Below are 21,620 nucleotides of genomic sequence, written 5' to 3' on the forward strand. Positions count from 1 at the left end.
AGTGGGATTCTTATTGGAACTGGACATGGCGGAGATGCCGTCGGAAGCCGAGAAGTCGGGGTCTGTTTGAGAAGAGTTCAGAGGAGCTTGGTGAAGAAGAGTCTTGGTTAAGGGACTGTAAAATGACCTTTGAGGTCATTGTGGCATCTTGCTTGAAGGTCATGGGCGGATCATGAACGTTAGTGCTGCTAGTCAGCGTAGCCTTGTCAAAGAAGGTCTCTTGTGCAGGGGCGCGCCTTGTGCCATGCGGAGGGTTCTGACTTCCAGAGGCTTCACTAGTGGAGACCACAGATCTGATCTCGAGGTGGCCAGTGAGTGCTGCCAAGCCCACCTGCCAGGAAACAGAAGAGCCCTTCTTCTATTTTTTTTTTTTTTTAAGATTTTAAGTAATTTCTCCACCCAACTTGGGGTGTGGCTCAAACTCACAACCCCGAGATCAAGAGTTGCATGCTCTACCGACCGAGCCAGCTGGGCGCCCCAGAAAAGTCCTTCTTGACACATTTTATGAGGCCCCCACCGTACACGTCACACCCACAGTCCCATCCCTGTGGTTTCCCCCAATAGGAAGAAACCTTGTGCTCACTGTGACCGACCTCGTAATGAATGTCATGCAGAAGAAACTTCATGTTTTTTTGGGACAGCCTCTGTTATCGGTGGCACACCCTTCTGGGTCGTCCGATTCTGGTCCCAGTCATTGTCTTGGCACCACCGCAACTCTTTGTAAGTCGCTGGTAACCAGTAAGTTAGTAAATTCTCTCCCGTCTGGTGGAGAACCAATTGGCTTCCTCCCACCTGTGGAAAAATCTGTTTTCTCCCCTTTTGCAATCTCAACATGCCTTTTCTCCGTATACGTTTGTGCCCTTTCCTTCTTCCTTCAAATCACTTGTCACAGCTGCCTCATTCCCTTCTATTATATGAGTAAAATAAAATCCTTAATGTGTTCGTTTAAAAAAAAATCTGATGAGAGTCATGGCTTTACTTTTTTCTGAAAATTCTCCTTTAACAAATGTGCCATTTGGGGGAGGGGCGGGGCAAAGCCAAAATCCCGAAAGGGATGCACAGAAATTGTATGTATCCTCCAGGCAGTAGACTGCTTGGGTGTGTTCCCCGAGGCTCTTTCCCCGAGCCTCAGGGGGGTGTAGTCCCTGGAAAATGTCTGCCCGCCCTGTGGCCTTGGCCTAGAACACGCACTGCAATGCTTTGCCACACACGGGTTTGGCTGGAGTCCAGCCTTCCACACCCAGGCTGTCCTGGCCACTGCCCCCTTGTGCAGAACAGTCCAGATGGTGGCTCTCCTGGCCATAAACATTCCTTCTGAAAAGCGGGTATCAATTGAAGATAAAGTAAAAAGATTCGGGTTCAAGGTTGCTTTGGAATGGCCAGGATATTTTGTGGTCTCCGCAACCCCATGGGACAAGTCAGGTAAGAAATCAGCCTAAGGACATTCAGATTGGCAAGGAAGAAGTCAAACTTTTCATTAAACGTAGATGACATGATATTCTACATAGAAAGCCTGACAGAATCTACCAAAAAATTGCTAGGACTGATACATGAATTCAGCAACATTGTGGGATATAAAATCGATGAACAGAAATCTGTTGCATTCCTATACACCAATAATGAACCAACAGAAACCGAAATCAAGGAATCGATCCCATTCACAACTTCACCAAACCCATAAGATACCTAGGAATAAAGTTAACCAAAGAGGTAAAAGATCTATATTCTGAAAACTATAAAATACTTCTGAAAGAAATGGAAGAGGACTTAAAGAAATGGAAAAACATTCCATGCTTTTGGACTGGAAGAACAAACATTCTTAAAATGTCTATATTAGGGGCGCCTGGGTGGCTCAGTCGTTAAGCGTCTGCCTTCGGCTCAGGTCCTGGTCCCAGGGTCCTGGGATTGAGCCTCGCATCGGGCTCCCTGCTCTGCGGGAAGCCTGCTTCTCCCTCTCCCACTCCCCACACTTGTGTTCCCTCTCTCGCTGTGTCTCTCTCTGTCAAATAAATAAATAAAATCTTTAAAAAAAAAGTCTATATTACGCAAAGCAATCTACACACTTAAGGCAATCCTTATCAAAATACCACATTTTTTCTAGAGCTAGAACAAACAGTACTAAAATTTGTGTGGAACCACAAAAGACCCCAAATAGCCAAAGCAATCCTGAAAAAGAAGAGCAAAACTGGGGGCATCATGATTCTGGACTTCCAGCTCTATTACAAAGCTGTAATCATCAAGACAGTATGGCCCTGCCACAAAGCCAGACACATAGATGAAATAGATCAATGGAACAGAATAAAGAACCCAGAAATGGACCCACAACTATATAGTCAATTAATCTTCGGCAAAGCAGGAAAGACTATCCGATGGAAAAAAGACAGTGTCTTCAACAAATGGTGTTGGGAAAACTGGACAGCAACATGCAGAAGAATGAAACTGGGCCATTTTCTTACACCACACACAAAAATAAATTCGAAATGGATGAAAGACCTAAATGTGAGACAGGAAACCATCAAAATCCTAGAGGAGAAGCCAGGTAGCAACCTCTTTGATCTTGGCTGTAGCAATTTCTTACTAGACATGTCAACAGGGGCAAGGGAAACAAAAGCAAAAATGAACTATGGGAACTTCATCAAGATAAAAAGCTTCTGCACAGAGAAGGAAACAGTCAACAAAACTAAAAGGCAGCCTACGGAATGGGAGAAGATACTTGCAAATGACATATCTGATTAAGGGTTAGGATCCAAAATCTATGAAGAACTTAACACCCTAAAAACAAATAATTCAGTTAAGAAAGGGGCAGAAGACATAAATAGACATTTTTCCAAAGAAGACATCCAGATGGCTAACAGACACATGAAAAGATGCTCAACATCACTCATCATCAGGGAAATAACAAATCAAAACCACGATGAGATAGCACCTCACACCTGTCAGAATGGCTAAAATTAACAACACAGGAGACAACAGGTGTTGGCGAGGATGTGGAGAAAGGGGAACCCTCTTACACTGTTGGTGGGAATGCAAGCTGGTACAGCTACTCTGGAAAACAGTATGGCAGTTCTGCAAAAAGTTAAAAATAGAACTGCCCTATGATCCAGCAAATGCACTACTAGGTATTTACTCAGAGGATTCTAAAATACACATTCAAAGGAGTACGTGCACCCCAATGTTTGTAGCAGCATTATCAACAATAGCCAAACTATGGAAACAGTTCAAGTGTCCATCAACTGATGAATGGATAAAGAAGAAGTGGTGTATGTGTATGTGTGTGTATATTACTCAGCCATCAAAAAGAATGAAATCTTGCCATTCGCAATGACATGGAGGGAGCTAGATAGAATGTATTAAGCTAAGTGAAATAAATGAATCAGAGAAAGACATACCATATGATTTCACTCATATGTGGAATTTAAGAAACAAAACGTGAATATTTGGGGGGGAAGAGAGAGGGAAACAAATCATGAGAGACTCAACTGTGGAGAACAAACAGAGTCCAACAAATGGAGGGAGGTGGGTGGGGGATGGGATAGATGGGGGATGGGCATTAAGGAGGGCACTTGTTGTGATGAGCACTGGGTGTTACATATAAATGATGAACCACTGATCTCTACTCCTGAAACCGATGCTGAACCGTATGTCAACTAAACAGAATTTAAATTAAAAAAAAAAAAGAAATCAGCCTAAGGAATCGGCTGTCCACAAATAGTGCATTGGACATAAAGTTTGCTGCTGTTGGTGCTGGATTGTTGTGACTTCTCTTACTAATAATAGTTTTATAACCGAGCTTGTGAAAACAAAACCATGAGGAATCGTTTCAAATTTTCTTTGAGCAAATGACTAGCTCTTAATTTGTGTTTCTTTAAAATTTAGTTATTTTCTTTCTAAAATATTCTGGAAGGTACAGGAAATAATATAACAGCCACCCATATTCACGTGACCCCGGCTTAAAAAATGTGAACATTTTGTCCTTAGTCAAAACTTTCATAGGAAATAAAATGTAACAAATGCAGTTAAAGCCAGCAGTCTCCACCCTCCCTCCCTCGCCAGTAACCACTGGCTAATGGTGGTGTGTTTATTTCCGTGCGTTGTACTTTTACTACAGTATATTTATTAGTAAAAGAAGCATTATTTTTCTTTTTAGTGTTTACTTAGCATCAAAAAGGCCATTGAATTTTTAAATGGCGTTATGTTTCTAAGATTTATCATATTGGTAAGTATACATGTAGTTTGTTTATGAATGTATTTGTTTCGTGTGTCTGCTGTAATAAATATGCACCAGCTGGGTGACTTAAGACAACAGAAATGTATTCTCACAGTTCTGGGGGCCAGAAGTCCGAAATGAAGGTGTCAGCAGGGCCCTGCTTTCTCTGAAACCTATAGAGGGGAATCCTTTCTTGCTTCTCTCCTCGTTTCGGATGGTTGCTGGCCATCCCTGGTGTTCCTTGGCTTGTAGGAGCTCACTCCAATCTCTGCCTATGTCTTCACGTGGCCTTCTTCCCTCTGTTTCTCTGTATCTAAATTTCCCTCTTCTTATAAGGATACTAGTTATTGGGTTAGTGGCCACCCTAATCCAGTATGACCTCATCTTAACTTCTTTTTTTTTAAGATTTATTTATTTATTTGATGGGGCGAGGGTCAGAAGGACGGGGAGAGCATCTCAAGTAGACTCCCTGCTGAGCGTGGAACCCAGTGCGGGGCTGGATCTCACAACCTCGAGATTATGCCCTGAGCCAAAATCGAGGGTCTGATGCTTAACTGACGGAGCCAGCCAGACACCTCATCTTAACCTGATTACCTCTGCAAGGTCCTCTTTCCAAATAAGGGCACCTTCATAGGTTCTGGGAGTTAGGACTTGAACATGTCTTTTTGGGGGACACAGGTCAACCCACAACAATTAATACATCACAATTTATCCTGTGCTCCTCCTGAAAGTCAGATTGCTTCCAGTTACTGTCATCACGTCTGGGCCACCAAAAGCACCCCTTCCACATTCACCACATATGTGCATGAGTGTGTGTGTGTGTGTGGGGGGGCATGCACATGCCCACACACACACACACACACACACACACACACACACACACACAGGTGTAAATTTTTCTGGGGAATACACCCAGCTGTGGGATTTCTGGGTTGCAGGGTGTCTGCATCTTTGACTTTGCTAGACCTTGTCAGACTACTTTCCAGAGTTTGTATCAGCTCGCATTCCCTCCCGTTTCCCTGTGTGGGCACCAGCTTTTGATGCGAACAGACGTTTGCCAATTCTGCAAGATGCAAAATAGTATCTGTGTCATGTACAAAATAGTACAATTTCTTAAATGCCAGTGAGGTTGAATGTCTTTTCATAAGTCTATGTGTCATTCAGGTGTACCTTTTTGTGAGTTGCCTGTTCTTATCTTTGGAGCATTTTTCTGTGGGGTTGCCTTTTTCTTGTTGATTTATAAGAATTTTTTGTTTTTTAAAAATGTTTTAAAAGATTTTATTAATTTGTTAGAAAGAGAGCACACACACGAGAGAGCACGAGCGGTGGGGAGGGGCAGAGGGAGAGGGAGAAGCAGACTCCCCACTGAGCAGGGAGCCTGACACAGGGCTCAATATCAGGACCCTCAGATCATGACCTGAGCTGAAGGCAGATGCTTAACTGACTGAGCCACCCAGGCGCCCCAAGAATTCTTCCTATATCTTATCTAGATACTAAATCTTGTGCTTTGAGAATGATATCTCGAATAATAATAACTCTTCCCCACCTCCACCACCCCCTGTGCTGTTTTGAAGCAAATCCCAGACATGTAGTTGTTTTATCTGTATATACATCAGCATGTAGCCATAAAAGGTAAGGATTGTACACACACACACACACACACACACACACCCATCTCTATAATAGTATTATCCCCCCTCTACCATTACTGTAATTCTCAATACCATCAAATATCCAGTCAGTTCAATTTCCCCCAGTTGCCTTACAAGTGGTTTTTACAGTTGACTCCTGCTGTTGGACGGACTTGTGTCCCCCCCCCAAAGTTCATGTGTGGAAGCTGTAACCCCCAGCGTGATGGTATTTGGAGGTGGGACCATTGGTGATTAGGTTTAGATGAGGTTGTGAGGGTGGGGCCCCAGGATGGGATTAGTGCTCTTATAAGAAGAGTCCGGAAAGCTTGTTCCCTCTGTGTGTGTGTCGTGTGAGGACACAGCGAGAAGGCAGCTGTTTGCAAGTGACAGGGAGAGTCCCCGTCACCACCGGACCTTGTGGGCATCCCGATCTGGGATTTCCAGCCTCCAGAACTGGGAGAAATACATTTCTGTCATGTCAGCTGCCCAGCCTGTGCTGTTTTGTTATGGAAGCTCAAGCAGACTAATACATACTTAATGAAATTTTTTAATCCTTGTCTTCATGGTTTGTGTTTTTTGGGTCTAGTGTAAGAAATGCTGCTGTATGCCAAGATTCAGGAAAATGGTATTCTCTGTTTTCTTCTAACAAATTCTTTTTGCTTTCCTCCTCAGGTTTCTCACCATCTGGCGGGGCTGCACAACGGTAGGTGGGGATCCACTGGGATCTCTCTGCTCGCCTGGGTCACTCAACGTCATATCTTATCCCCTTTATTGGCCATTCTGTCCTCCCGCCACAGATCCACCGTGCCCTCCTGCCCCCATAATAGCCTCCAGAGTCCGATCCTGTTCTTTTCCATTTCTTTGCCCGCTTCAAACCACCGTCCTGCTGCTGGACGTGGCTGGAGGGACACAGCCTCAGGGACCATGTCCATTTCCTTGGTCCTTCATTTTCCCACTTGTCCTGACCCTCCAGACCTTGGCCCTGCTCTCACCCTCACTGTTGGCTCTGCTCTCAGTTCTCTGAGCAGGTGCAAGTAGGGAGCATCCACAGCCTCCTGCCCCGACGTCACCCACCCTTCTGCCTTCCCTCCTGGGACCGTGGAGGACCCGTCCTTGCTTTAGGGAAGGTGACCTCCCCGTGCAACCCCGTCCCCTCCCACCTAGCTGTGCCCCTCAATTCCCCTGTGCCCCTCGAACTGTCGGTTTGGTTTGGTTTTGCTTTGTTTTCCTCTGTGAGGTACCAGTCTCATTCCCATACAAGTGTGCTGGAATTTCTTCCATTAAAAAATAAAAAGAGGGGCGCCTGGGGGGCTCAGGCGGTTAAGCCGCTGCCTTCGGCTCAGGTCGTGATCCCGGGGTGTGGGATCAAGCCCCGCATCAGGCTTCCTGCTCGGCGGGGAGCCTGCTTCGCCCTCTCCCTCTGCCCCTCGCCCCTGCTTCTGCACGCTCTCTCTCGAATATGTACATAAAATCTTAAAAAATAGATAAATAAAAAGACTTGTTGCCCTATCTTCCCTCCATCTTCTGCTCACTCTCTTTGCTCCGGTTTCTGGCAAAAGCCTTGAAGAGCGTCCGTGTTCACCCGGCCCGATTCTCTCCTGTCACTCTCCCCAGCCTGCTGCTGTCTTGCCCACCCTGGTCCTCCAGACCTGTTCTCGTGGAGGTCACCCTGACGTCCCCGTTGCTCAGCCCTGTGGCCAACCCTCTGCGTCTCTCAGGGCTTCTTGCAGAATGTCTCGTCTACACTCTGCCTCCTTGAAACCCTGTCTTCACGTGGCTCCAGGCCCACGACCGGGGGTTCCTCCCCTCTTGCTCGCTGTTCCTCCTCAGACTCACTCTCTGTTTCTTCTTACCTCCCTAAAGCCCTTAATGGTGAAGGCCCCAGGGCTCAGTCTTCCAGATCCTTCTCTTCTTTATCTACTGTCATTCCCTTCATGATGTCATTCATTCTCAAGGTTTTAAATTCTCATTATTTACAGCATTGTTGAACAACACAGGGTTAGGGGCGCTGACCTCCGTGCGGTCAGAAATCTGTATAACTTTTGACTCCTCAAAAATGTCACTCCTAATAGCCTGCTGTTGACTGGAAGCCTTGCCGGTAACGTAAACAGATGATTGACACATATTTTGCGTGTTATACATATTATATACTGTATTCCTACGATGAAGTAAGCTAGAGAAAAGGAAATGCTAAGGAAGTTACAAAAAAGAGAAAATACATGCACAGTCCTGGACTGTATTTATGGAAACAAATCCATGTGTAAGTGGACCCGTGCAGATAAAACCCGTGTTGTTCAAGGGCCAACCATAGTCGTGGTCGATAAATCACGTGGACAGCGGACGAGCAAATCCTGAACCACTGCTCCGAGCCTCTGGTCACAGTTCTGTCAGCTGGTCAGTGCGTCACCCCGTTTTCTGTGTGTTTCTGTGTAGAGACGCCTTATTTAATATAGAGTTGATTCATTGACATTGAACCCACCATCAGCGGCTGTAGCGCACGCCTGAGCAGGGCTTGTCTACTGTACATATTGTCTTTGGAGGCACATCGTGCCCTTAGGATCACTAGACAGACCTTCAGCACTGTGCATGGAGTCCATTTGTAAACAACGAAATCGCCAGCCAAAAAGCACAAAAATGCAGAAGATGTGGGAGTCAACAGAAAGTGAGCAGGATACTTGTTTGCAGTGGGAGCTGAATGAGAAGGCAGAGCGTCGCCTTGTTTGACCTTGGCGGGGACCGTGTGTGTCAGTGACTCAGATCTGTCACTGCTCTACGGAAGTCTGTGGATGGTGGCGAAAGCACAGCAAATATCAGTTTTGGAGTTGCAAGTAAATTTTGCAACTAGGCAAATTCATGTGTATGGAATCTGCCAAAAAAAAAAAAAAAAAAGGCTCGGCTGTATATTGCTGACTCGAGTTCTCAAGTTTGTCGTTTCAGCTTGGACCCCTGCCCTGAACTTGTTATGAGCTGTCCACTCAGCTTGTTCAACAGACATTTCAGACTCACCGCCCCACGTTTCAGACCCGATCTCCAACCTGTTCTTCCCGTGTCGCCCCCTTCTCATTTAAAGACACGCTATCCTTTTCCAGTTGCTCGGGCAAGAAACCCTCATCCTCGGGCAAGAAACTGTCATCCTCACTGACTCTTCTTTGCCTGATACCCCCACGAGCCATCTGCCAGCATCCCTGTGCATTCTATCCAGACCCAGCTACCCTCGGGCTTTCCCCTCTGCAGGGGGTAGTGTCTTTTGTCCTGGAGTGTGAAAGTCTTGCTCTAAGTAGGTTTGCATTTGCTTCTGCCAGGCGCCCAGGGATTTTGCTGTCTAGGGTCAGTTGTTTCGTTAATTTCATCACCTAGGTATTCCTACTTTGAAAGGAGCGTGGACATTTTGGAGGATTGGTTCCTTTTTTTCCTCCCTGGGCTTTCTAACCATGGTCCTAGTTCTTGGTAGAGTTTTCTTTTTCTTTTTTTTTCTTTTATTGTTGTTTTTTGTTTTTACTTTCCCCACTCAATATAAACCTTTGGGGGCTCCGACACTGCATGGGGCCTCGGTCACAAATCCCCGTCTCATGGGGGGTATTAGTGCTTGTTCCTGGGTCTAGCCTGCTCCCCAGCATCATCGGGCTCCCTCCGTATCTGCTCAGGCCATTGTGACCCTGGCTTCAAGTCTCCTCTCCAATCCTGGCTGGGGATTGTTCCCTTTGTGAGCTCCACCATTTTAATCTTTATCTGTTGGTTACATTCACTCCGGTATTTCTAGTGTTAGTAGTGGGAATGGATTCCTATTAGCCCCACTCAGAATCACAAGTTACCAGCGATTTCCTCCATGAACACACAATGAGTATAGTTAAAATGAATTCTTTTCTGTCCTCTTGATTTTAGTTTACCTACTGTGTATAATCTTTGGATTTGCACCATTCAGAATATAATGCATGTTTCTCTCTCTGTAGCCCAACTTAAATCTCTCCAATGGCTAACGAGGCACATCCTTGTCCGTGTGACATTGGCCACAGGATAGAGTATGGAGGGATGGGGCGCGAAGTTCAAGTCGAGCACATCCAGGCTTATGTCACCAAGCCCCCCTTCGACACGGGCAAGGCTGTTATCGTCATTCAAGATATATTTGGCTGGCAGTTGCCCAATACCAGATACATGGCTGACATGATCGCCGGAAATGGGTACACGTACGTATGAAGTTCTGTCACTTTCCTTAAATTCCTGCCAGGGTGGAATTTCCTTAAATTCATGGAGATTTCTGTGATCTCTTTTGTTCCCTTCAGGGAAAACAAAACCAAACCCAAAAAGTCCCACCTGCCTTCTAAGTTAGGTTACCTACTTCCTTATCTCACCGGGGGCAGGTAAACGGGGAATGTCACGTGAGCCTAACCACCACCGGGCGTCCGGAGGCAGCCACTGCTCCCAGCCCCGCCCCGGGGCTTCGGCTCCTCCTCGCACTGCCTGGGCCCGTAGACCCATCGGACTCGGAGAGAGTGATTTCCCGATGCGGGGCCCGCCCGGACACAGGTACAGGACGCCTGGGGCAGACCTCGCCAGCCCTGAAATGGATCTGCTCCTCGGCCCTCGGCACATCTCAGCCTGGGTCAGATTTCACAGGCAGGGTGCCCGTGGTTAGCCTGGGCTAAACACACGCTAAACGCACGCTAAACACAAGCGATCACGGTCCTGTCCGAGTTCCCGGGGGTTCCAGAACGGCGCTCTGAGACCTCACTCACCTCCGGAAGGTTAGGCCTTTGCCGAATCGAGTGTCGAGAACACACCTGTCTGCTTCCCGCCACGCCAGGTCCTGGCAGAGTGTCAGTAAACACGGAGGAGAGGAGAAGCCATTCTTTCCCTCCAGCCTCAGATCGCCTACGACCCCCCAGCCCTGAGTGTGGCACACCCCAGTTTTCTTTGTTTTCTCAAAAAGCTGCAAATCCAAGTGTGCACCTGCCTCGTTTTCCTACAAGAGAAATCGATTTAAAGGTAGTACGCCCCCTGTCGCGTAACTCGGCCTTAGTGCAGACTCAGAGGAGGATTTGCACTTGAGTTTTCACTTTTCATGCCCCCAGATGTCATCTGGAACGGGAGGCCACGTAACTTACTAGGGGCAAACCCAGTGGTAAACACAGTAGCCAACCCCGGTTGCCCCGTGGCTCTGCCGGACTCCGTGCAGAGGGCGTTACAGGGATACGTGTCCTTCATCCTCCCAACGACCCCACAAGGCTGGGAGCCCTGAGGCATGAAGATGGAGCTTGTAGTCTCGCCCTGCAGCAGGCAGGTTGCATGGGGCTGTGGCTTCCCTTGTCTTAACGGCGGGCCCTTTCGTTGGAGACGGAACATAAACAATGAGCAGAGGCGCCTGTGATTTACAAAGCTTTCTCCCACGTGTCCAACTCCCTTTGCCCTCAAAATAATCCTCTGAGATCGGGCGGTGCCGTCTGTTCATTAGACCAAGAAAATGAGGCTAAAAGTGACTTGGTAAGGCCACAGGGCAGACGGGGCGGTACTGGGACTTGAACTTGGATTCTTCTGACCCAGATTTCAGGGCTCCTTCCACCCTGGCAGGAAAAGCCGGTTCCTCCGTCCGTGGCGATGGCCTTTATTTTAGGAAGCGAGTCTCCGGCCAGCGCGGTGTGGACCCAGCCCCGGGGGTTGACTGGCATGGAGGATGGACACGGACATGGGGAACTGGCTTGTTTTCTCCCTGCTGCCCGTTTTAGAACCTGCATGAGACCTTTCCCTCTGAGCGGGAGGTTGTGCCCTGTAGGCATCCTGGGCGGAGGCTGGGCTGGGGAGAACTGCTTGGTCATCATGACTGTACCTGCGACGCAGGTGGACCCTCTGACCTGGGGCTAATGCAAAAGGCGAGCTGAGCGATGAGGCTCCTCTGGGATGGGGGAGGGGGACCCTGGGGCTCCGGTCCTGTGCCCTGCCGGATTGCCTTGTCATCTCAGACGGGCTGGGCTCTAAGCAGGCTGCCAGAGGCTGCGCACCTCCGGTTGTGAAATCCGAAGTGGTCTGGCCTGGCGCCAGGTGGCCTCTTTGATGCAATCAAGCTTGGCCTTCGGGGGCCCCACTTTTCTTCTGTGAATCAGAATCACCAACATAATAAGCTTCTTAATGAATGTAAGCAGAGACCAGCCGCTCTGAAATGAAGAGCAGTGAATGTCCCTATTTGACAGGACCATCGTTCCAGACTTCTTCGTAGGGCAGGAGCCGTGGCACCCTTCTGGGGACTGGTCCACCTTCCCGGAGTGGTTGAAAACAAGAGATGCCAGAAAGATCGATAAGTAAGTTATCACGCACGTGTGGGCCCCCCGGGGGAGTGGAGGCTGGAGGGAGCAGTGGGTACGGCTTCACCATTCACACACCTCCCACCCTCCCTCGTGGGGGGACTTCCGTGGCCACGGTTAATGCGTAAGGAAACGGGCTTTCATTGAGCACCATGTGTGGCCTGGAAGGTGGGACACCGGCAAACCTCCCCTCGCCCAACGGGCTTGTCTGCTTCCCTCTCTGAGAGACTTCGTGGCACTCATGCCAAGGGGACTTCGTGGGTGATGCAATTTCCCTTGACATTGGGGGCTTTCGGGGTCCATAGGGTCCACACTCCTTCCTTCCTGTCCTAGCTGCAGAACCAGTCGAGGCAATGGGCCGAGAAGAGAAGCTGGAGCAGAGTCTAGCCCCATTCCTGCTCAGCTGACTGGAAACCCAAAGGGCCGTCCCCTTCCCCCAGCCTAGACCTGACCCCCCATCTCCCCCTCTGAGAGACTTCAGGTTTTGACACCAGGCCCATCAGACCACGACTGCTGTCTTGACAGGGTCCAGGGAGCAGTGAGAAGAAAAGAGGGGAATCCCCCCAGGATTTCAGCTTTTTATTGAATTAGCTCCAACAGCCCAGAAGTAAGGAACAGAGCGCTTAGCTGCCGCTCAGACACCCTCATCTGTCTGGGCTAAGTATGGAGGGGGAAAGGGGCCAGGAGTGTGCTCTGATGCCAGGCTCCTCCCAAGCAAGTCAATGTGAGCCCAGGGCAAAGGAGGTTCCCCCAACACCAGCCTGGGTTCACCTTGGCCATCTGTCCTTCTGAACACCCTTCTTCCCTGTCACCCTACGGGAGCCTTCGGCTTGATAAGCTGCTCCCCCAGCCGAGGTTGGGGGAACTGCGAAGAATGGGGCCCCTGCCTGTGACCACATGGTCCTTGGAACTTTCTGTTCCTTTCTTCTCCCACCGGAGTGCCCTTCAGGGGTGACCCCAGGGCTGCTGGCCCCTCTGTCCCCTGGGCTGGTGGACCCCGGGCAGACCTCCTCCCATAGCCCAAAGGGGCCTGGGGCCCTGCCGAGTGCCCCTGCCTGGCTCCTCAGCCCCGTCTCACGCCCCACACTCACTGGGGCCACCTTTTCTCAGGGGCCTGTGCTGCGGGGTGCCCTGGGAGCTCCCGGCATGGCCGAGCACCTGAGGCTGTGTTAACCAGCAGCCACTGTGGGCGGGAGACCAGCCCATCAGCTGTCCTTGGGACATCAGCTGCCTGGTCTTTCTCTGCCCCATCCCGAGGCGTCTTACTGCAGGGGTATGAAGGCCTGGCTTCCTCATCTTCAGTCACGGGGACCCTCAGTGGCCACCCTAGCTCCAAGCTCCCCAGAGGAGCTGGTAGAGGCCTGTGTGGAGACTGCACCACCAGCTTCTCCCCCTGCCCGGCTCTGCGTCCTTCCCTCCCCTTCCTCGGGGTTCGCCCCGAGATTCCTGGGGTTAACCCTCCTGCACACCTGCCTTTTCCAAGTCCCTCCCAGGGGACCTGCATCCTTAACTGCAACCCCAAGAAAAACAAAATAAAGCAAGAAGTGAAGAGAAAATTAGAAACACAAGAGAACCGCAGAGACTGGGTTGCAAATGTGAAATTCAGCTTCCCGTGTGGGGCTGCAGTCGGGGAGAATAGGACATTTTGCTGCTTTCTGAGGAAAAGCTGTGTGGGTCTGCCTTCCATCTGTGAGCCCGGAGCAGAGTGATCGTCTCTGGCAGGTGTTGGAGCAGCCCCGCGGTACTCTTCCAGAGGGGAAAAGGAGAGCCATGCATTTTAGATAAAAATGAGACCTAAAACAGAAACACATGGGGCACCTGGGTGGCCCAGTCGGTTAAACGTCCGACTCTTGATTTCTGCTCAGGTCATGATCTCAGGGTCGTGAGCCCAAGCCCCATGTTGGGCTCCATGCTTGCTTAAGATTCTCTCTCTCTCCCTCTTCCTCTGCCCCACCCCCCTCCCTGCCCATGCGCGCGCTCTCTCTATCAAAAAACAAAGCAAAACAAAACAAAAAACCAAAACCAAAAAAAGAGAGAAACACTAACTTTGAAAGGAGACTGAAATCCTTGTATCTGGGCAAGTGTTTTTTTGTTTGTAACAGAAAATCCATCTTGAATGCTTACTGCTTAAGCAGTCATGGGATTTATTGGTTTACAGAGCTGAAAAGAGGGAGTTTCTGGCTTGAAGCGGGGGTTGGTTCCTAGTGCAGAAACTAGCTCCAGGACTTGCCTTCCAACGTTTCTCTACCTCGTTGCCTGTACACTGGCTCCGTTCTCAGGCAGCTTTTGCCTCTGGGTGACAAGATGGCTGCAGCAGCTCCAGCCTTCCAGTGGTCCCTTTTCCAGCAACCCAGCAAAATTCCCATTTTGCCCTGATAGTTATGGCTCAGTCACAGGTCCACCCTTGAATCAGTCACTGTAGCCAGAAGACTGCTATGCTCTGATGGTCAGCCTGAGCCACACACTTCACTCCTGGAACCTAGGGCAGAATCTCCCAGGGTATATGAACGAAGCATTGGGGGGTGGAAGGAGAGGTTCATCCAAAGCTAAACCCTGGTGCTCCCAGAAAAGTGGGGAACGCATTCAGAGCAACACCAGCAAAGACATGTTCCCTCGAGTTAAAGTATTTTTATAGAAATGGCCTCTTTTCTTGTCCCCTCCAATTAAGGCAGTTATTCTTAAGATCAAAGCATTCGAGGAAAATTTGAAACCCCAAATGTCAAGAACTGTTGCCCTTTCCGTGTTGTTTTGCGGAATTACTTGATTACTGCTCACATGATGAATATAACTGCTTTGTACGCAGTGGTAGAATATGTATGTTTAAAGGTGCTCAAGGATATGCTATGATCAAAAGGGGAAGGAAGTGCAATAGAATGGCTTTCTTTTTCTTTCTTAAATCGTCAACAGCATTTCTTACTTATCCGATCAAACAGAACGTCCTGGCTGGCCTTGCTTCCCTACCTCCATTTGGGTGTATTGCTTCTAGTTGAAAATGCACTGAGTTCCAGACAAGCAATTTGCAAATGAACCATTTGCAAAGACAGGGCCACTATTCTTGATGCTCTCCTGGCTTACATCGTGCTGGAAGCTTTCCAAGTCCTGCTGTGCTCTTTGGGCACAGGAGGAGACAGGCCTTCCAGAGTTGGGATGTTAGCTGCGGGAGTGAATGTGCCAAGTCAGAGAGTTTGGGGAGCTGCCCAGTTGGGGCTGGTGTTTGTCAGAGGAGAGCAGGCTGGGGTGCTCGGGGGGGTGGTGGTGGTAGATCTTGGGATCAGGTCTTAGGAGCTGTGCTTTGGCCTCTGGCCTTTATTCGGAGGCCGTGGAAGGCCAGGGACTCAGCTTTCAGCTGCGATGTGAGCTGGTGTGATTTGTGGTTTGCAAAGAGCCCGCCTGCAGCTCTGTCGGGTGGTTGGAGGAGGCTGTGCTTGGTGGAGAGACCTGTGGGGAGACCCGCGGGGAGATGTGCATCACTCCGGCAGCACGTGGTGAGGACAGAGCTCCAACAGTAAGAATCTCAGAGCCTCAAGGAAGAGCTGCTGAAGCCCCATTACCGTCCATCAGCATAGCACTTGCTGTCCAGCACACTCCCCGGGGGGCTCGCAAAGTACCTCTTCATTGTTTCTTTGCCCGCCCCCCCCCCCCCCCCCCGCCCCGCTTTATGGAGATACAGTTGACACATAATGTGTAAGTTTAAGGTGTACACTGTGTTGATTTAACATGTTTATATATTGCAAAATGATTGCCACCATAGCCTTAGCTAACGCCTCTATGCTGTCACAGAGTTACTCTTTTCTTTTTGGTGGTGGTAACACTTAAGGTCGGCCCTCTTAGCAACCTTCAAGGATAGAATACAGTATTATTAACTCTAGTCACCCGAACTCGTTAATCTCATAACTGGAAGTTTGTGCCTTGTGTCCAATATTTCCCCATTTTGTCATGCCCCGCTCCTGGGACCTCTCTACTCTCTGTTTCTCTGAGGCTGGCTGCTTAGATTCCACATATAAGTGATCTGTATCTGTTGATTCTTGAATAACTCTGTTCTAGGGAGGTAGATGCTGTCTTGAAGTATCTGAAACAGCAGTGTCATGCCCAGAAAATCGGCGCCGTGGGATTCTGCTGGGGTGGAGTGGCTGTCCATCACGTGATGATGAAGTACCCGGAATTCAGGGCAGGGGTGTCCGTCTACGGTAAATCTGCCTTGCATATTTTACACAGTGGAAACAGGAGGAGTGCTCAAGTGACAGCCACAAGCCTCTTCCCAAGCTAGCTGTTCTGGGAGCAATACACAGCCCAGCTGTGCAGACATGAGGAACTTGGCTTTACAAATCTGAAAGTATTGTAAGGTGCAGGTTCGTAATGTAGTAACCAGAGGATGTCACTGGGATCGAGGAGTCCTGGTCCCCACAATGTGCTGTTGGGAGAGTCACCTAACCTGAGGGCTTGATTTCTTCACCTAGGGTGAAGGGGATAACATTTATTTCTGTGAGCATGGTTAATACCAAGCACTGTTCTTTATGAGGAACACCTGTGAGCCTCTTTTCCCAAGATATGAGTTATTTTCAACTGCATGCACACACACACAATATATGTATAAAGAAGGAAGGAAAGAAAAAGAAACATTTTAGCCAGATTACAGGTATCATAGCAATGAAATAAGAACACATGTGTATAGAGACATGGCATACTAAGTTCACCATAGAGAAGCAGACCATAAAAACGTTAAAAGAAAAAGACAAGACACAGAAGGAAGTTTGGCTTTCTTTCATGATAGGATGTACCGTTATACTGAGGATTCCTATTTGGATTAATGGTTTCTCGATGTGGTGTTTTTGCTTACTTTTAGCATTAAAAAGATCCTTTAAATACTAACTTAACCAAAGTTACTAAGCTGTCCGTTGCTGTTGGACACAAGGGGACTGACTGTCCCCTTGAGTGAAGTGGCAGAAGGCTCTTCTGCGTGGGCGCCTCGCGGGCTCCCCCTTCCGGCCGCCGTTGCACACTGCACGAGCTGCCGAGCGTGGCAGGACTCCGAGAGGCCTGGGGCCATCAAACCGCTGTCCAGCCACGCCCCGTGGCCTTCACAGCGCGGGCCAGGGAGCGTGGCCATCCTTCGTGTGGCTCCCTGTCTCCTAGGGAGGGGTTACAGGTGAGGGGAGGCTCTCTGGGCTACTTGGCCTTGTTGTGCTGCCCGCAGGACATGGAAGAGGCAGGAGATGGCCGTTATTTTCTTCTTCCTACTGACTTGGACCCTGTCCCTGACCGCACCTGAGCCAGGCTCCTCTGTGAGTCCTCTTTCTGAGGGGGCCCCGACCGGGCTCTGCCCTTGGCCCACTGGGGCAGTTCAGTGAGAATCCCCCGCTTTGGATGTCTGACCAAATTCCTGCCCCCCCCCGCCCCCCCCTCCACCCCGTACCTGGTCAGCAAGAATCCCGTCTTGTCGGCTGCCCAGAATCCGGCCTACTCTGATGTTTCCTCCTAGTAATTTTCCACCCACTGCCCCCCACGCTGCTCCTTGGCCATAAATCCCCAGTTGTGCTGGTATTCGGGTTGAGCGATCTCTTTCCCCTACAGCCAAACCCCATTATGGTGGTTCCCCTTGAATAAAACTTCCTTCACAAGTGTCAGAATAATTTCCTTTAACAATACTGTTATCTTAAAATGGCGTCATATCGCAGAACTTTGGCTTATTTTCCTTTAGGAGTGGGCACACCCACAGTTGTCTGAATCCCCAAGGCAGAATAGGCTTTTGGCCAAATGCTCGCTAAAATTCTGAAATGGAGGATGAGAAGTACCTTTTACAGATGGCCTGTGAGGACGGGGTACCACACCCGGGACGTCACACCCGTGGTCTAGTCTGAGCACAAATACCCCGTGAACAGCCGCCCCACCTTATGAATGAAGCCACTCAGCGGGCTGAGGTCAGAAGCTGTGGGGCCTGTGTGCACTGTGAGAGACTTCTAGAGCAGTAGGTAGGGGCCAGGTGCTCCAGATTTGAGTTTGCCACCGGTTTGTAAATGAAGGCATCATCACACCCGGGAGTAGGTTTCAGGCTGCTCCTTGTCTGTGTGCGGGCCAAGCAGACAGCAAGGTCTAATCCCATTATTTCTGGCCTGACTCCTACTGAAGTGGACAGCAGGGGCCTGACTAGGTAAGTAGCTCTTTGAGACTAATTTTATAGGCCAGGCCACTTCTGTGGAATTGCTAGAAAGGAAATAAACTGCTCCCCCGAAGCACGTATTTTACTTTGAAAAATCAAACCAAACCCACAGAGATTTCTGAGGCCCACGTATGGAAATCCTGCCCTGTGTCTGTGCCCATCTTCCAGGCATCGTCAAGGACTCTGAAGATGTGCACAGTTTAAAGAACCCCACGTTGTTCATTTTTGCCGAAAATGATGCTGTAATTCCCCTTGAACAAGTAAGTTGGCATCTTTCCTCTTCTCATTTTTTAAGATTTATTTATTTAGAGATAGTGCGTGCTCGTGAGTGGGCGGGGAGGCAGAGGGAGAGGGAGAGAGAATCCTTAAGATGACTCCCTGCTGAGCGCGGAGCGGGACCTGGGGCTTGATCTCACGATGCTGAGATCATGACCTGAACCGAAACCAAGAGTCCGATGCTTAACCGACTGAGCCACCCAGGTCCGCCTCCTCTTCTCATTTCTATGTTTAATAACATGATTTGACCTTTCAGGGAAAATGTCCCAAAGGGTTCATCGGTTGCTCCAAATATTTTTCAATATTAAAGTTTTTTAAAGGTGACGGGGCGCCTGGGTGGCTCAGCTGGTTAAGTGTCTACCTTCGGCTCAGGTCATGATCCCGGGGTCCTGGGATCGAGCCCCGGGTCGGGCTCCCTGCTCAGTGGGGAGCCTGCTTCTCCTTCTCCCTCTAATGCTCCCCCCCTGCTTGTGCTCTCTCTCTCTCTCTCAAATAAAATCTTAAAAAAAAGTTTTAAAGGTGGGTGTTGTTGGGGACTTATGGACTGTAACCCCCCAAAAGTGTTCCTGGTGTGGTCTGTTTACTGGGCATCGAAGCTGGCCCTGCCTCCCCATCCTCCTGTGTGTAACCCACGAGTTAAGATAAAGTGTGTGTCATTAAAGACAAAAGGTCTTTAAGGAGCTCAGTCCATGGAACTTGCAACTCTTGACCTTGGGGTTATGAGTTTGAGCCCCACGTTGGGGGTATTTACTTTAAAAAAAAAAAAGTTGGGTGTGTTAAACCCAGTATGTTGATGATAAGAAAAAAGGCAGAAGAAAACTGGTTCAAAAGCAGTCATTTAGAAATTATTGTTGTTATTCATAACTAATACATATTAATACAAATTTAAAATAATTTATACTTGAATATTTTGTTATATATTGAATGATATACAAAAGATATTAATACCATTTCAAAGAACTGATACTGTATCATTTTTATATTGCTCCGAATCCTCTCCTTGGCCAAAGGTAAGGACTGTGTTAGGTATAGAATTAAAAGTAAACAATTCGTAATAGCTACAGAACTTAAGGCACTGACGTTAAATTTCTTTTATGAGCATTCAGAGAGGATTTGGAGAATGGAAAATATGGCTAGATTTTTAAAATCATACTATCGTGAAATCTTTTTGCATTATCAGGTCTCTTTACTGACCCAGAAGTTGAAAAAACACTGCAAAGTGGAATATCAAATTAAAACATTTTCTGGGCAAACCCATGGCTTCGTGCATCGAAAGAGAGAAGATTGTTCAGCGGAGGACAAGCCCTATATTGACGAGGCAAGAAGAAATTTACTTGAGTGGCTGCACAAGTACGTTTAGCTGTGGCCAAGTGTAAACTTCCTCAAGATAGCTTGCATCCAGAAACGTGCTTTGGGATACTTGGATCATTTAATTGTCACTTTATACAAATCAAGGAATCCTGAAACTCATTATTCCCTCTGAAACATAAATTGGGTAGAAAATGTTAATGCATGACATCATTTAACTTTTAATACATTCACTCCCCCTCCCCCAAACCAGGTCAGTGCCTAAAGAATTTGAATGATAGAGTAATATCCTCAGTAAAAACCTAGGGCCGTTTATGGACCAGCTGACAGCTCAGGTGTGGACTTCTTGCTTTTTAATTAGTTACATCTTTTAAAATGATGAGCATAGCAAAGCCGTGACGAACATAAACTATAAACTCAGATTCAAAGCCCAGCTTAATTGGGCATTTATCTGTGTTAGTACAGATGAATCTGTCACGTTCATACGTTGCACTATGAGAAATCCTGAGGTTAAAATAGGGTTTCATTGACCTAATTACATCAAGCCAATAAACTTACTTTTTGAATGTGTGTGGCTTTTTCTAAAAGCTAATGAAGAACGATGGATTACAGTGACGGTCTCCTAGGAAGTGATTTTTCCAAAACGGCGTTTTCCGGGCCCAGGGCCTGGGGCTGCGTCAGAAGTCACTCATGCGTTCACTTGGAAGGGGTACGGGGTCAAGTTTCAGTTTTTAGATTTTAATTACTTTATATTAAATCCCACGAACAGCTCAGCTCCTCGGGAGCCCCAGCCCTATGCCAGGCACTCAGGCGGCCATGCGTGGCCCAGGGAAACCATGTTGGGCAGAGCCAGTCTGTGCCAGGAAAGGTTCTTCGTTCTTCTCGCTGCACCCTGCTGACTTTCCATGAACCCTGGGCTGGACGGCGGTCACTCCCACTGGCCCCTCTGAGTCTGCAGATCCAGAAAGGCCACCTGGCCACCCTCCCACCCAGGCCTAGGCCCTGCAGGGTGTGCCCTCCATCAGGTGGGGGCATGGGGAGGGTGTTTCCACTTGGCTTCTGGGCTGTTCACCCCCCGGGCGCCATGGCCAACTTGGAACCATTTCCCAGCAACCCTGGGCCTCTGGGAGGGAAACCCACGCACTTCTATTCCAGAAGACAGGAACGAGAAGGGTCCCTGCAGTGTCAAGGATCCACACCGACCCCTTCGTTTCTTCCACAGCTGGGCTTGCGGAGTCTCATATGACTGATGGTTTTAGTTCTGTGAGGGCGGAGGGGTGACAAGTTGGGTCCCTCTGGAGAGGGAGAGAAGGAGGCAGTGATGTGGGCCTCACCCAGGCAGGGATATGGAGAAGAGAGGGATTCCGGAGCAGTTAGAAGAGTCCTGGGAGGACACCGTGAACCGTCTGAGGCCTGCTTAGAGATGACGCAGGTAAGGGAGAGAAGGAGGGCTCTGGGGAAGTCTGGTTTGAGTCCTGTCTGGAAGATCAGGTTTTCTTGGGCTGCAAATACCCCGACTAACAGTGGCTGAGAGAATAACACTGGAGTCTTTCCCACAACACTCCTAATTGGGTCGCAGAGTGGTTCAGGGCCCTGCTGATGTCAGGACATGGGTGGGTGCCTGCCGTTCTGGGCCCTCTCGTCATGCGCATGGCAGTAGGCCTCCAGCTCACAGAACACCAGCCGGGGCAGGAAGGGAGGCCAGTGGCTCTAGTCGTTAGGGAGGGAACTCTTTCCCAAGACGTACC

The 21,620-nt window shown here is 48.9% G+C and overlaps 1 protein-coding gene across 1 annotated transcript in view; it reads left to right on the top strand.

Moving 5' to 3' along the window:
• Nucleotides 1–20,438, top strand: part of CMBL (carboxymethylenebutenolidase homolog) — a 23,254-nt gene extending 2,816 nt beyond the window's left edge. Inside the window, exons 2-7 of the mRNA XM_025867470.2 lie at nucleotides 6,511–6,541; nucleotides 9,789–10,022; nucleotides 12,021–12,128; nucleotides 16,176–16,318; nucleotides 18,457–18,548; nucleotides 19,745–20,438. Coding sequence (XP_025723255.1) covers nucleotides 9,808–10,022; nucleotides 12,021–12,128; nucleotides 16,176–16,318; nucleotides 18,457–18,548; nucleotides 19,745–19,924 — 738 coding nt within the window. The 5' untranslated portion in view covers nucleotides 6,511–6,541; nucleotides 9,789–9,807 and the 3' untranslated portion in view covers nucleotides 19,925–20,438. The remainder of the gene's footprint in view (nucleotides 1–6,510; nucleotides 6,542–9,788; nucleotides 10,023–12,020; nucleotides 12,129–16,175; nucleotides 16,319–18,456; nucleotides 18,549–19,744) is intronic.
• Nucleotides 20,439–21,620: the final 1,182 nt, after the last annotated feature.

The sequence above is a fragment of the Callorhinus ursinus genome, unplaced genomic scaffold (assembly GCF_003265705.2).
Source record: "Callorhinus ursinus isolate GAN/ISIS: 27379988/994484 unplaced genomic scaffold, GSC_fseal_2.0 scaffold3, whole genome shotgun sequence".
NCBI lineage: Eukaryota > Metazoa > Chordata > Mammalia > Carnivora > Otariidae > Callorhinus > Callorhinus ursinus.